This window comes from Aulostomus chinensis, chromosome 3, assembly GCF_037954235.1.
Source record: "Aulostomus chinensis isolate RoL2024-O1b breed Wild chromosome 3, RoL_Achi_v1.0, whole genome shotgun sequence".
NCBI classification, from domain to species: domain Eukaryota; kingdom Metazoa; phylum Chordata; class Actinopteri; order Syngnathiformes; family Aulostomidae; genus Aulostomus; species Aulostomus chinensis.
Genome location: NC_141322.1, coordinates 23,083,261 through 23,098,277, shown reverse-complemented (window position 1 = coordinate 23,098,277; position 15,017 = coordinate 23,083,261). Strand labels below are relative to the sequence as shown.

At 41.5% G+C, this 15,017-nt stretch overlaps 1 protein-coding gene across 2 annotated transcripts in view; it reads right to left on the bottom strand.

Annotated features, from left to right (window-relative positions):
• Window positions 1-12,391, bottom strand: part of col2a1b (collagen, type II, alpha 1b) — a 51,186-nt gene extending 38,795 nt beyond the window's left edge. The window contains exons 1-10 of one of the 2 annotated variants that reach the window (XM_086199771.1): window positions 12,032-12,391; window positions 8,782-8,991; window positions 7,446-7,462; window positions 6,932-6,964; window positions 6,214-6,246; window positions 5,983-6,036; window positions 4,120-4,221; window positions 3,249-3,326; window positions 1,113-1,157; window positions 239-292 (exon numbers count right to left, since the gene is read on the bottom strand). In XM_086199771.1, the coding sequence (XP_086055897.1) occupies window positions 239-292; window positions 1,113-1,157; window positions 3,249-3,326; window positions 4,120-4,221; window positions 5,983-6,036; window positions 6,214-6,246; window positions 6,932-6,964; window positions 7,446-7,462; window positions 8,782-8,991; window positions 12,032-12,122 (717 nt within the window). In that variant the 5' untranslated portion in view covers window positions 12,123-12,391. The remainder of the gene's footprint in view (window positions 1-238; window positions 293-1,112; window positions 1,158-3,248; window positions 3,327-4,119; window positions 4,222-5,982; window positions 6,037-6,213; window positions 6,247-6,931; window positions 6,965-7,445; window positions 7,463-8,781; window positions 8,992-12,031) is intronic. The other variant, XM_086199772.1, reaches the window with a different exon arrangement.
• Window positions 12,392-15,017: the final 2,626 nt, after the last annotated feature.

Below are 15,017 nucleotides of genomic sequence, written 5' to 3'. Positions count from 1 at the left end.
CTTAGCCATGCCTCACTAATGCAGTGCTTTTATTGCATTTTTACACAGTCAGTTGCAGTCCTTTCAAAGCAAATGATTAAAGCAGAAAGAGACATAGATATGATAAGGTGGAGAAGAGTAGAAAAGTGGAGAAGAGAAGCTTATAGGAGGCTTGAGGGGAGAGGGTGAGACATCTGCAGAGATTTTGAGAAGGCATTAATAATAAATCATATCATGAGTGCAGGGCAAAGATACTTACAGCTTGTCCGGGCTCTCCTGCTTCTCCTGGGTTACCTTGGAAACCTTGTGGCCCCTAGGAAGTAGAAAAAAAAGAGAAAAGGTGATGTGAGCGTGCAACTGTTGAATTCAGTGGCAGGGTAAAGTAAGAGGAGGCTAAAAAAGACCGTGAAGTAATGGACTGTTTATATGAGAGGTTGTGCAGGAAATGCGGGTAGATTGTGGTAGATATGACTAATTTAGTTGTAGATTTCATAGTTCATATAGCATTGTAATAAAATCGTTCTAAAATATGAATTGCAGGGTTGTACTTTGCAGTTTTTCACATGTAAATACGTCAACTTCTAAATCGCTTCCAACATATGAAGTATTGTCTCGTTGGAAGGAGTCTTTCCTCCTCTAAAAGCAGTCAGAGGAGAAAAAAATGCCGTCTCTAAACGTGGGCTAAGGGTGATTAAATCAAGTTGAGGCAAGTCAGCTGGCATCGCCTACAACTTTAACTGCTTTACTCTGGTGGCTGGGAGGGCTCAAAGGGTTTCAGTTGTGGGCAAGAGCAAAAGAGGGCGGAGCCCAATTGGCTCTATGAAAGGTAAATTGTCAGGTGTTCTCTACAGTATGTCTGGAAAAAGCCCCAGGAAAAGCCCCTGAGCCTGCAGCTGGGAGACTAAAGTATTCTCCATAGGTTCCCTTCCAGAGAACAACAGACTATTGCAGTTAAAACATGTAAACTTTTATGTGTCTGTTAGCAAAGTCACTGGTGGGGGTCATTACTCCTGTTGTAAACCCACTCTGGGGAACAAGACAATGTACAGTTATCTGAGGTTTAGCTGTCGGTGACTGGACAGAGGATCACATTTACAGGTGCAACCAGTTTTAAATGTGAAGGGGGTACTTACAGGTGATCCGGTGGGGCCAGGTGGTCCTCTGGGACCCATGGGGCCCTTAGGGAGGGAAGGGAGACAAGAGGAACAACATTAGGCTAATGACACCACACAAAAACACACACCACGCAATTCTGTTTATATGTGTGCAGGTTTTCTCCTCTTAATTTAAGTCAGAAACTATAAAAGTATATCACCTGCTTCAACCTTAAGATTTAGCAAACTGTACCTGTAAAATCTTTAAATCATTTGGAATTCCACACACATACTTTCTGTTGCTCTCTAGTCCTCTCTTTCCCCTGTCAATCCCCCCTTCTTCTCTCAGCTCTTTTCCCTCACCCACTGTGTGATTATTAAGTTCAAAGGTCAGCAGCAGAAGTGTTCTGCCCTTGAGAGGAGCGCTTGAACTCTACATGACTTCTTAAACTTTGACATGGAATGAAGAGCAGCACAATACCGGGCTGTTTGTTCTTTTTTAGTTGGATAAATTCTTCATCTCAGGTGAGATTACTGCAGCGGTATTCTCCCTGGCTGAACCTTAATCTGCTTTGTGGCTGGAATCACATGCCAAAGAACTTCAACTTCAAGCTCGCTGCTCAACCTGAGCAGATCACATTCTATGGAGGTGATGAGCCAGATCCTCCCGTCTGCTGCTCCCCCCCCCCCAAACACACATAAAACACACTTAGACAATCATGGAAGTGGATGGAGTTCTTCAACTACCTAAAGTCTTGAGTTTGGTTATCAGCTGCAGCATTTTTCCTCTTGGATTTAAAACATATTCCTTTCAGTAGGTTTTAAAAATGCTCCTTTTAGCACGATGTTTAAAAAAAAAAATCATGGATTGAAGCCAAGGAAATCATTAGTAGGACACAGTGGTCCTCACAAGTGAATGAAAGTCACCTTTCAGTGGGTGTAGAAAGCCTTCACCACACCTATCAATGGAGCTCTTCAGGACCTCTGAATGTGTGTTTGAGGACATTTGCATACTTTTTAGTAAAAGCGGTATGTGTTTAGTAGGTAGGTAGGTGTGTGTGTGTGTGTGTGTGTGTGTGTGTGTGTGTGCGTGTGCGTGCGCGAAGGGGGTTTCACTTTCAGAGACACAAACCAGACTGAAGAACAGTCAATTGGGGACAAAGACACACCCCCAAGTGGTAAAACACACATTTTGGGGTCAGTGGTTAAAGTTAGTGTTTGGCTAGCGGTGGTGACGGTTATGGGTCGATCTCCAGGAAATGAATGAAGTGTAAATACCCCAAACGTGACTTCAGCACAGTGTGTGTGAGTGTGTGCTATGATTTAACAGCAGTCCACTCTCCTTGCTCACTCTTCGGCAAATGCCAAAGTAAATGTGGTCTGGCATCAAAAGAGCTCAGTATTGTGGTGAGCTCCTCAGACAGACAGTTAGGATGGAAGAGGACGGATTGAAGCCACACAGACTGCTGTGAAACTGCAGAGATCTGATCAACATCACAACCCACTGCTGGGCTGAGACGCTGCCAAGCGCTCCACCAAAATAGCTCCAGTGTGCTGCTCGCTCCATCGCAGGAAGGCTGCCATGCCAGCAGATTTCAATGCACTTGAAATATCACGGTGATCAATGGCTGCTTCCTCAATTCATACAGTTACCCCTCTGTACTCCATGAGAGGTGTTTATTTTCCATCCAAGTGTAGTACTTTGTAGTGTCCCATAATTGTGTGTGGGGGGGGGGGGGGGGGGGTCACTTTTATCAGAAGATTCTCCACAAAAAATAAAAGTAAAAATAAAAATAGCAACTGAAGAAACAAAGTTGATGTTGGAATTGCTCTTCTATTCACCACTCGGATGTGTTTCCTCTATTCCGTGATGATTTTAAATCCTACTCGGGTATCTCCTCTCTTAGCGAAGAACAATGGTGATGTATCCATCTTGGAAAAACATTGTGGTGCATCTTGTCCATATGAGGAAGGTCTTTGTGCCCTTCAAGAAATGCCAAAATGCAGAAAAGATACATCTCTGGTTTTGGTAAGATTTGTTTGGGGGCTGACGCCCGCTGATGCAGATCTTTGACCCGGGACCTCAAAACTGCAGCATCATAACAGATCTATAAGTGGCAGACTGTAAACACAGAACATGGGAAGTGGCAGCAGGTGTCATCATCGCTCGCTCACCATTGGTCCTTGCATCACGCCCATCTGTGCGCCACCAGCCTTCTCGTCAAAACCACCAGCCATCTGAGCAGCGAAGTTCTGAAACAGGAAATAGAAAAGACATCATAGGACATGCATGCAATACTTTAGAAACCCTTCTCTAGATCTGAACATCTCCTCTGATATCTTCCGTCCAGCGCCTCCATATTCTTGTGTTTCCTCTCTGTGGTATTTATCACTCGGCTCATCAAATAGAAGAGCATTCAGAATGGAAGGCAGAAGTCACTGTACAGGAAAACTTCTTATCTGTGCATATGACAATAAAAGACTCTTGATGTGTTTTGACTAAACAGCGAACTCGTGATGAATTAAAGGAAATACTTCATATTGCACCACCAGCTGATTTTTGGCCTAGTTCTGTCTTCATGATGTCTCACAGGACAAAACTGTGCTGGAGGTTGTTTTTTTTGCCACATTTTTTACATTAAAAACCAAAAGAGTTGTAATTGATTAGCATATTTTGGAGGATGCTTTGACACCCTGGCAGGGAGGATGATCAGTGTTTGTCAACAGGAGGGATTATTATGTGAATCCTGATTCATGTGAACTGTTTTCAGTCCTCTGTCACACAAAGAGTCTTCTTGTTGTTTCCCCCCCCAAAAAAGCTCCTTCCCTTCCTTCACTCCTGCAAAGAATTAGAGGCATTCTATCTATTCTCTCTCTCTCTCTCTGCATCCACTCGTCTTTCTCCTTCTTAACAGAAGCATTTCCCCACATCTTTTCTTCTCTTTTGGACAACCTTGGTTTACTCTGTTCTACCCTGCTCTGTTTATCCCACCCACCCTTGACCTTGCATCACTTCCATCTGGGATACTTCCCAGGGAATACTTACTCCACCAAGGCCAGGGGGTCCATTAGGTCCTGGAGGTCCAGGGGGGCCAGGGTTTCCGGGGGTGCCAGGCTCTCCATCTCTGCCGCGGGGACCAGGGGTTCCCTGAAATAAGAAGATGAAAGCAAAACACATTAAAAAAAAATTGAATAGTGCCAAGATTATGACCGAAGGATATGTGAATATGTATGTTATCTCTTCAACCAAATGATTTTTACGTCCCTATTCATAAACTAAAACACCTAATCTGTAATTAACTAAACATTATTTATTTGTATTGATCTCGTTTTATCCTTTATGTTTTGTCCAATTGACCGTTCAAAGCCAGTAATTCAGTTGAATTCCTGGATATACAGTCGTCAGTTTAATTTCATAGATGACAAGAAAAATCGGTGAAATTCCCTTTAGAGACATCTCAGAGGGTGGAACTAGAATAATTTGCCTGTTTACTTGAAAAAATACTTTAAACTCTGCACAGATTAGAGGAGATTATTAGTTTGCTTGTTGTATTAATCTCATTGCTCTCCCCACATGCTTTTTATCTCTTTATTTTTCACATTTACGGTGGTTGTTTTATGTGCATTGTCTTGCTTGTAATTTCTGTTGATTGTTAAGCACTGTGAGTGTTCTTTCTGGTACAAAAAGTGCCATACAAATAAAGTTTCTTTTTATTCTTGAAAATATCATGCTTGTTATTGTTCTATATAGCAACTAATCATTTCAAGTTTAATTAAAATTAAAATGGGTAGATTATATTTTCATATCAGACCTCTGTGTCTCTTTAAAACAACTCGCATTATAAGAAATGCAAATATATCCTGTAAAAATATTCTCAAACAGAGTTGTGATCTCCTAAAAACTACAGAATAAAAATATCCTGGTTTTATCAAGTGCACAATAATACACTAACATGTTAAATAATAATACTAATAATAAGAAGAAGAATGATTAAACTGATTTATTTCAGGCCTGTGTGCCAATACTTGGAATCAGTGTTACCTAAAAACAACAACAACAACAAGAAAAAACCATTGCATCATGACTGGCAGATGTTTCACCACATTTGTCAGAAACTGTTGACGGAGACTTCAGGCTCAGGTGAAGCAAACTACACTGATGATATAACCCAGGAATTCAACTACATCTGACCAGCTGGTGGCTTACAAGTATCCAGGAAGGAAGTGTGTGTGTGTGTGTGTTTTTTTTTTCCCAGCAGTAAAATAGGCTAAATCATTAACAGTCAAATGCACCACAAATAAAAGACAGCAAAACAGTGTAGTGCATCATGATGATTTATCAGGCTAAATCCGACTCCCTGGCTCACCTCTGAGCATGTAGTGACAAATTACCCTGCAAGGTGATCCTGAGAAAAGAATGCGCTGAAACTTGTGCAAGCCAGAATTCCGTTCATTTTGAGCTTATTATGCATAAACAAGAGGAGAAAATGGGACAAACTCTTCGCCTGCAGCCACCATCACACCGGGTTGTTAGATTAATGTGATGATCAAAGGAATGGCAAACGTAGCAATGCTGATTTCCCACACTGAAAGAGCTCAGTGAGAGCCAGAAGTTTACGTTACGAGCCTCCGACAGTCACACATCTGTTAAAGAACCCAGCAGACCACACAGCTTAATGGAAATGACACATGACTAGCAAGAGCGAGCCGCTCAATGAAAGGCTGCCATTCTGCAAACCTGCACACTGTAGATGATACCCCCCAGCTCACCCCCTGAAGCACCCACAGCAGCCAGATTGAATAGGACATACTGTACCTCTTAAGGAAACAGTGTGTGAGTTTGGGGTCAGGGCCAGGGCGTGAAAATGACAAGAGGAGATTTTTTTTCTTCCGAAAGCGTCAAACTGACCTTCTCTCCCTTGTCTCCTCTTGCTCCACGGGGTCCTTGCTCTCCTGGTGGGCCCTACAGGTGAGCACAAGACAAAGTAGCTGTCAGAAACAGCTGTGGCTTCTGCTACTGTAATGTTACATTTATTTCCTTTTGCTGCAACTTGAACATGATTAAATGCAGACTTTTTTCACCTTTGCATGAACGGTGTAGTCAGAGAACTACAGAAAACTGTATAAATGAGGAAATTACCATGGGCCCAGGTGGTCCTCTTGGTCCTACAACCTTGGAAAGAAAATCAAATAAAAGATAAAGTCATCAATATTACAATGGCTATTAACTTCTATAGTGCGATGTTAAGGTGTTGCAGCACATTAATTCCCATTGAGAAAGCTTTTAACAATGCTCTCAGTAATACATTCAGGCCCACTGTGTCCTTCAGAGAATTTTACATTCACCATGTGGTTTTTTTTGCACTAATCAGTTTCAGATCTCTTCCCACATGGAAGGAAAACTTGATCTTTCCCCATCAGAGCAGACTTGTTAATTAGTAATCTCTTCAAGTAAAGCTGCATAAGAGGGATACAGTAAACACTGCCTTTTTGTTTCCTGACATGAACTTGTATTCCCTCAGAGGGGTAAAGCATTTCCAGGTGCCACGCTGCAGCAGCAGCACAGCTATGGCTCTCTCTCTGTCTGTCTTTCTGTCTGTCTGTCTCTCTCTCTCTTTCAGTCTGATGGAGGATTGGATTGAAGACTGTGCCTGGCTGTCTTCCTGATGAGTGGGAAAAAAAGAGTCGCCTTCCCTCTCACTCATTTCCTCTATCTTCCACAGACTGGTTGAGTCTTCTGAACTATGTACGATTCTTACATAATGACACAGGCCAACATAACAGATATACTGAAAACAGTTTTTCAGACTATTATTCTCAAATTGAAAGTACCAGGATAGTGAGAGGTGTTGACTTACATCGGTAATGTCTCCGGGTTCACCTTTCTGACCCTGATTTTGGAATGATAAATAAAAGAAGCAATAAAGATTCAGGAAAAGAAGGTTATTTATGGTTTCTTCTAATGCATAACAATAAAGTTGCTCTTTATTGCAAGAGTTCCTGCAGTTTTGAACTTTTAGCTCATAAACCTGCCCATTGAAAAGGAGTTCGAATGGAATTACATTTTTGAATAAAATGGTCACTAAAATGTTGACTTAAATATCCCCTCCAGTACCGTTATTACACACACAAATAGGGTGCACAATGTCAGGCAGGAAACAACTATTATCCATCTGGCGAAGCACATCAAAGTCTCATTGGAATCCATAAACTACAGGGCCCTCCTTCAGCTCTGATATACAGGTTTAATAGCAGGTGCTGGGCCCCTACAGCTCACACACACACACACACACACACACACACACACACACACACACCATCACAACTACATACACAAACAATCCACACACTAAATGTCTTGCAGCATCTCACCTTAGCTCCAGGTGTTCCTGTCATGTGGTTGAGCGGGGTGGAGGGGAGAAACAGTTCACAGTTAGCACACGTATGCAAAACGCTGTTACATTACACGCTATTGCTCGTACACGCTATGTTCCAAGAGAGCCTTTAAATAAATATCCTACAAATCTAAAGACCATTATCAAATCTATTTTTGACACCCAAAGTGCCCATCAGGATTGGCAGTGTTGGTGGATCTCCATCTTATTATTAGAGCTTTTAGAGCAGAAGCAAAGCGGCTGCTTCTATCACCCCCGTAGGTAGACGGCGATGACAGAAAGCAGAGAAACTGAAGCAGCCTGCGTGAAGACCATATTGGTAAATGCTTCTATCTTAAGTGCTTTTTCCCCTCACATTTATGAATTAACTTATACTCTCTTGAGAATTAGAGGTGTTAGTTAAACTGTAATGTCCAATTCGATTGTCTGACAGAAGTACTGATAAATTAGTTGTCAAATTATATAGGAAGCACAATAAACTTGACAAATTATTACCGGAAAAATATTATTTTTGTTTATGAAAGAAGGTCCTCAAATGTTAAATGCCTTAAAATATGCAGTCATAAAGGACCTGTGGTACTATAAACTGGTATCTAATTAGCAGAGCGTTAATTAAATCTAACTGAGGGATAAATTAACAAAAATATCTGAGCAGATGTATGACAGTCTTAGCCACATTATTAAGGTTAGATGCTCCTGTTACATACTTTTAATAAGCACATGATCTTGTTTAGAAATGAAGGCAAATGTATTATTAAGCATTTTAATCAACAGGCATGCAGTGCAAACAGTGACACTTCTGATTTCACTCATGCTCCCCAATTGACTTTGCTTTTTTCCTCAGCTGAGCAACACTTCCAGGAGGCAATGGCAGTTTTAAAAGTGCTCATTCGTAAACCCCCTCTATAGGATGTCATCCCTTCTCTAAACATCAGATCTGCACAGATCTACAGAGAGGATGTAGAGAAGAAATGTGAAGCCGTGTCTGCTTGACTGAGGTATTTCCTTAATGGCTCCCACATGTTTTCACGATACTCAGGGTAGGAAAGAGTATTCAAACAAGGTGGGGCCAAGGTGAGCCAGCTATGGAAAAACACTTTGAGGTAGCATTTTGTTGAAATCTTCTCAGATGTATCATTGTTGCTTATCATGTGTTTGCTTTGGGGATAAAGTCGAATCAAAGGGTCACAAACGGGTGTGATTAATATCAGCTATCCTTTGATTAAAACCTAAATTTCTCCCCAAAACAAAAAGAAAACATGATCTTGCACCGTAATTTATTTATGAAAGGTGTGAGATAAATAAATTACAACCAATGGGTGAAGATGAGTCAGCTACGCAGATGGGGCAACACTCTCCGAATGGGATTTCAGGTTTGGGGCAGTCTTTTAGGTCCTCGCAGACAATTTCATCACACAGGACGGTTCCAGTGTCACACACACAGATGCGACAAGGCTCGGGTTTCCACACATCCTTGTCACTATAGCGCTGTCCGTCTTGTATACAGCTAAAAGCATCCTCCTCTGTGTGTGCATGTGTGGTCACAGTACAGTACAGATGGAAGTCCGGATGGGGAGGAGAAGGGAGAGAATACATCAGAAATGAACAACTGTAATATCATCAAATGAAGCAAACATACACATTAACACATATACAAGACATTTAAAACAAAATGAGATTATGCAAACATTTTCCTGATGATAAGAAAACGCATTCCCAGCGGTGAACCGTGTCACCGTGAGAGAATCGAAACTGTTTGTATGGGTCAGTGAGACTTAGCAATAAAATACTAGAATCTGATCATCTGTATTTACAATTGATGACTGATTTCACTCATTTTTATATCGACAAATAGAATCTTGTGGCCTCCTGGCGTACATGTAAACCTGGATAAAATTTGCCCTCTGACCCTTGTTGTGTGTCATTTACCTCTTCCTTTACCTTCCCCTCAACTATCCACTGTCAAATAAAGGCTCAAATACAAGAATAATCTTTATACTATCATCCTATTTCTAAAAAAATATAACCAACACTGGCTCTATTTGGAGAAGCACAAGTTCATGCAATTTCTAATGTAGCCACGGGGTGGCAGTGTAGCATCATCAAAATTAAGATCTACAGGAAACATCTTCACAGGAGCTGGATTCCATGTGCCTAAATATAGGCTAGTTTACATTCTGGGAGACACCCTCATTTACTGCCATGGGGACAATCTTTGCATTCAGTCATTTTTTTTCCCCCTTCAGCCACAGCTTGGCAGGTATCCGAACATGATGGAGGTATGGCACGGTTCAATACAGCTACTGTGCGTGATCTGAATTAAAATAAAGTGTAACAATGGACACGCTGGTAACTAGCAATATTCCAGTTCCTTTTCAGGACAGGTCGCTTGCTTAACACTCAACAGAAGGCAAAACACTTGCTGAAAGAAACGCTGTGATTGGACTCACTGAACCTGCACTGAGGAAGAAAGTGGTTGACACATGAAAAGAAAGACCCTGGGGTATGACTACCGAGAGGGTGAGAGGAGCAGCAGCAAGTACAGTAGCTATATTTACCTTTGAACACTGCTTAAGTCTAGGTAACCTAACGGACCTCAGCAGCAATGAATGAGGTCTTTCTGGAGGGGGACAGAGTGGGCAATTCACAAACTATTGCCTTGTATAAACATAGGGTGCATTTTAAACCCCCATCTGGAAGCCATAGCTGTGTCAGATGCCAGTTCAAACACGTCAGACAGGAGAAAATGGTCAGCTTTCATTCACATACCTTTCGGTTTTGACATTTACAGGCCTGGTTGTGTCAAGAAGCCTGCACCTGTCCTTTCAGTGGCTCATATATGAAAGATTCCCCTGATATAGAATTTTTTGGGGACAAGAGCTCCTCCATTTACTCTAGAGTTGATAGAAAGCTGGCTTTTTGTCACCAATAACAACTCTCCTCTCTTGTGTTTTGGCAGCGAGGCTATTTTCCAGGGGAATAAAATGAACAATGAAAATTGTAAAGTGAACCCAGGTGTATCTCGAGGACACTCATCAATTTTGTTTTCCATCTTAGTAGATAGTAACTTTAAGGCCTTGATCCTGTTTCTAGTCCTTTCTGATTTTCTTTCTGGCTTGAAACTAAAAAAAAAAAACACAAAAAAATTGTTCAGTCTACTTGAAATGATTCAGAGCCACAGGACCTGACTGCGCTCTGGTCACAATCAGACTCCTTTACTGCTCCAGCTTCTCCCTGAAAACATTCTGCCACCAGTTGAGGGAAGAAGGGTTTGCATTATATCCAGGGGCCTAAGTCTTTGAAAGGGTAACCTGAGACTTGCAACTGCCAGAGTGGCTTTTGCTATGGCATGACTATCCCGCTCCCCAATAATTTTTTCAGTTTCTTCTAGAAAACACACCTTTTCGTTTTCATCAGAAAAGCTTCGATTTACTGTGTAGCGACAAAGAAGACGACATTTCTCAGAATTACAATAATACAGCTCCTGTCTTATTTTTCCAATCACCTCTCTCCTGCACCCTGGCTCTGTGTCTCTCTGGGCTGACTGTCACAGTTTATGGGTAATCTTTTAAGCAGATGGAAACCTTGAAATCATATGGAACATTATTTCTGGCTCCAATCTGCTGGCGTACCTGATGTCTCTTGTGGATACTAAAATCAATAATGATGATGAATAACCCCAGTCCAAGTTTTTTTCCACAAGTGCAGAAGCAAAAAGTCTTCAGGTAAGAAGAGGCAGCCATTTCACTTTACCCTTACCAGAGTGCATATCAACTTAAACAATTTAAAAGGGTTTTTAATGGAAATATTCATTATTAGTCCACCCTTCTGCCTCAACAAGCTAGGATTCGCCTGGATGCCCTCTGACAGCAATGGAATGTGAACACTTTTAAGCAAAGGCCCTTGAGCCTGACCACCTTTCACTTTTTGCCCAGCCCCTCTCAACCTCTTTAAGTGAATCTGCAGTTAAATGGAGAGCCTGTCAATGCCACTAAAGCACCCACAGGTGTCCAACTGCTCAGTTAAAGACAGGAGGAGGAGGGGGAGTAAGGGTGAAAAACTCAGCAGCACAGGAGGATGAAAAATGATTTTAGATCTTGAAATATAGCTGAGAATGTACACTCAAAAATTCTTATTAATCTGAATAAAATAACTTAAGACGAATGAGAAAACAACCAGTTCCAGTTTAAACGTCCCGGATTCCTTCATCCACGCCATCACTTTTACGCACGTCCAAAAAAAAAAATGCTAAGTGGAGTTTCATCATATCAAAGAGCTTGAGGACACAAAAATATCAGCACTCTTATGAGACAAAAGGTGCAACAGTACCACCCGTCAGTCACCTTCCGTCAGTAAGAGTATCCAAACTTAACTATCTGTGCGTAAAACGTGCGGGGGAACTCTCTCCAAGCACCATCACAAGCGCAAAACTGCTCCAAGTACGGTGCTGCGCTCACAGGACACTAAATGTGAACACACTTGAGAAGAATCTGTCTCGGAGAAGATAGTATGGCCTCCAGAGGAACTCTACAAGATCTTTGAGAGAAATAAAAGAGCACTTACGGTCGTCCTCTTGACATCTCACAACGGCTAATAGACAGACTTGGGTTGCTACAAGTAGCAGTAGAGTCCTTGAATCCATAAAGCTGAACATGTCTAAATATTAGACATGCAGGGCCCTTGAGGGAGAAAGAAGGGTGCGAAGGGAACAGTGGCTTCTGTCAGTATTTAGTGCGTGTGTGTCCCCAGTTACAAAAGCCGAAACAATCACCCTTCCCAAAACCCGATGGGGGGAATCCAACGGCAGGACTCACACCTGCAGCAGAAACTCAGCACCGACCGCTGCTGGCCAGACGCTGTAGTTTTATGTCCCCGTTGCCTTCAATGAATCTTCGTATATTCCCAAATATCAGTCCGGCCCCCTACCCCCTGTCAGGCTGAAATCTGAGCCCCGTTTCCCTCCCTTTCTGTCTCCCAGGTTGCATTATTCTAGACTCAGACCACTCCTTTCACCACGTGCTGCCACTGAAACCCCCCAAAAGTAAAAGTTTTTCTCTTCACTTCGGTGCCCTCCTGCGTTCTCCGTGTTCATTCAGGACACAACGATGATGGATTCATTTTCTGCTTAGTTTTGTCATGCAGGTGCTTGTTATTAAAACTTATTTTAAAAGGTGTCAAATGTGGCTTGTCAAACACCAGAAGCTATGTTTTTTGTTTGTTTGCATACATGAAGCATAGGAAATGATGCTGAAAAAAAAACATAAATGACAATGGAGGAAGGAACAATTACAGGAGAATGAGTTTACAGAACAATATGAGACTTTAAACTCAATTTAAAGTTAAATAAAGTTACAAAATCCATCCCTTGTCCTGCATTTCCTTACATGTGTCACTTAAAGCTGCAGCGCATCACAATTTCATAGCCTATAAATGAAGGTCCCTTACATTCAAGCCCCTGTAAAATTCATTTTCATCACAGTAATTAAGCTCACAGTGGCCATGTGGATGTCTCTTCACACTAGATGGTGTCGGCGTCTGCTGTGATATTCCCACGCTCTAACGGCCGAGCTGGCTACCTCCGGTTATCCTCAGCGAATTTGAAGATGGATAAATAATCTGATGGGGCGGCTCTTCAAGACTTCTGAAGTATTATGGACCCAAATTGATCAAATTCTGGTTGTATAACAAATAATTTAATGGGGGTTGAGTGATGCTAATACGAACTTAAAAAACATTTTTGCAGGCGGAACATTAGCAGCGGAGTAGCCTCCAGCAGATAATGGTGTCATGTTCCGTATTATGGCTTTAATAGAATTTGTAATTCAGTATGCTCGTGTAGCATGCTGGTAGTTCAGGTCTTTAAGACAATCAGAAAATCCAGTTCACAACTATTGTGAGTGCTCACTGTTGGATTAACTGTTGTTGATAAATGCAACGTGATAAATTGAATTCATATTTATTTACCTTATATCATTTCATTCTAATTAAATAACTTCAATTAATGTTAAGTAATGTAAGATGAACACGCTAACTCATCATGCATCGAGTAAACAAACTGTTCTGACTGTAGTTACCAAGTCTAGCTGACTGAACTAATGCTACAGCTATGAGCTTGCTATTGAGCGACCACTTCCTTCAGCATAGGCTACACACGAGTAATTAACTGAAACTAGCACAGTGCCCACTGTTTGAGGGGCGGAGCCATGGTTTTGTGTGACATCACGGAACATCAGAGCCACCCAATCAATTGTGCACCAAGTGTCAAATCGTCCCGTGGTGACTGGCTAACAGCTAACCATTAGAATGTGATGTTTGAGTTGCAATTCAGTCCTGAAATTACTGTCATACGAATGTAAGTTCTCACTGTTGTTCATTTTTGCTAGTTTGGGGCTAAATAATAACATGGATTTATCTGTACATTACTGTTTAACAACTGGAGCACACTGATAAATTTCCAGCATTTAATGCTGCAGCCAGACTGAGTTAGTCTATTTTAAAAGATGGAAATGTATCAGTCTGCTGTCCTTGAAATGAGAGGCACCTGAACTGAACTAGCTGCATTAGGCTGGAGGGTGCGTGAAGAACCCCATTTTTATTACATGACTTTATTTTCTGCATTCATTCAGAAATGTTACATATTATTGTTATAAAAGGGATGCTTCGAGGCATGATATCAATGCAAAATGTATTTTACAGTATACCTGTAGTATTACTATGGACTTTAAAAGATGGAAGGACTACCGAAGTCACTCAAGTCCGTTTGATTTTTCAATGGTTTCAATTTTATCCAGCTGGATTAAACCACAGTCCCTTGAGGTGGTCAGAGAGAAATAACGGTTAAGTCTATTTACAGCTTAAAAACAAACAAACAAAAAAAACCCCAAAACAAAACCAAGCAAAAAAAGTATTACGTGTGGCCAAAAAGCAGATAAAGTTTCCAAGTTGCTTGTATATGAAACAGGTTAACATAGTTCACACTCAGTCTGCATTTGCATATCAGTTCATTGTTACTGTGGATTTATTTCTTCATAAACGCTCTCCTAGACCCAGAATCGTCTAATGCAGTATCAACAAAAATCCTCAACATTATTATTTAGGGTTGTTATTTCAGGAGGTCCATCCAATGTTACGACTCCCAAATACAACAACACTGGTTCCACCTCTAACCCAACTTCCCAAGCTCAACTAAAGCCGAATCTGAAGAAAAGCTCCCTATGATTTTAGGCTGTGGTGACTGCAGCCGCAGTAAAACTCTAATCTATATTCTCATTAATATGAAATCCAGGACCACCACTGATCACTAGAGGAACACAAGGCCCAGCCAAACAGCCTTGATCTTCTCATCAGACCTCTGGACAGAGACGCTGTTCTCCTGGTGTAACTCTGTCCCGTGTAGCTAAGCTTTTGAATCACTGCAGCCTCATGGACCCAGTAGCTACAACTCTAGCTATATTTAAATGACAGGGGACGGTTTGGTAGAATTATTTATGTAGGGTCTTCACTCTTCGACAGGTTGTGACCTGTGAGATTTAACCTTTGACCTCCTCGC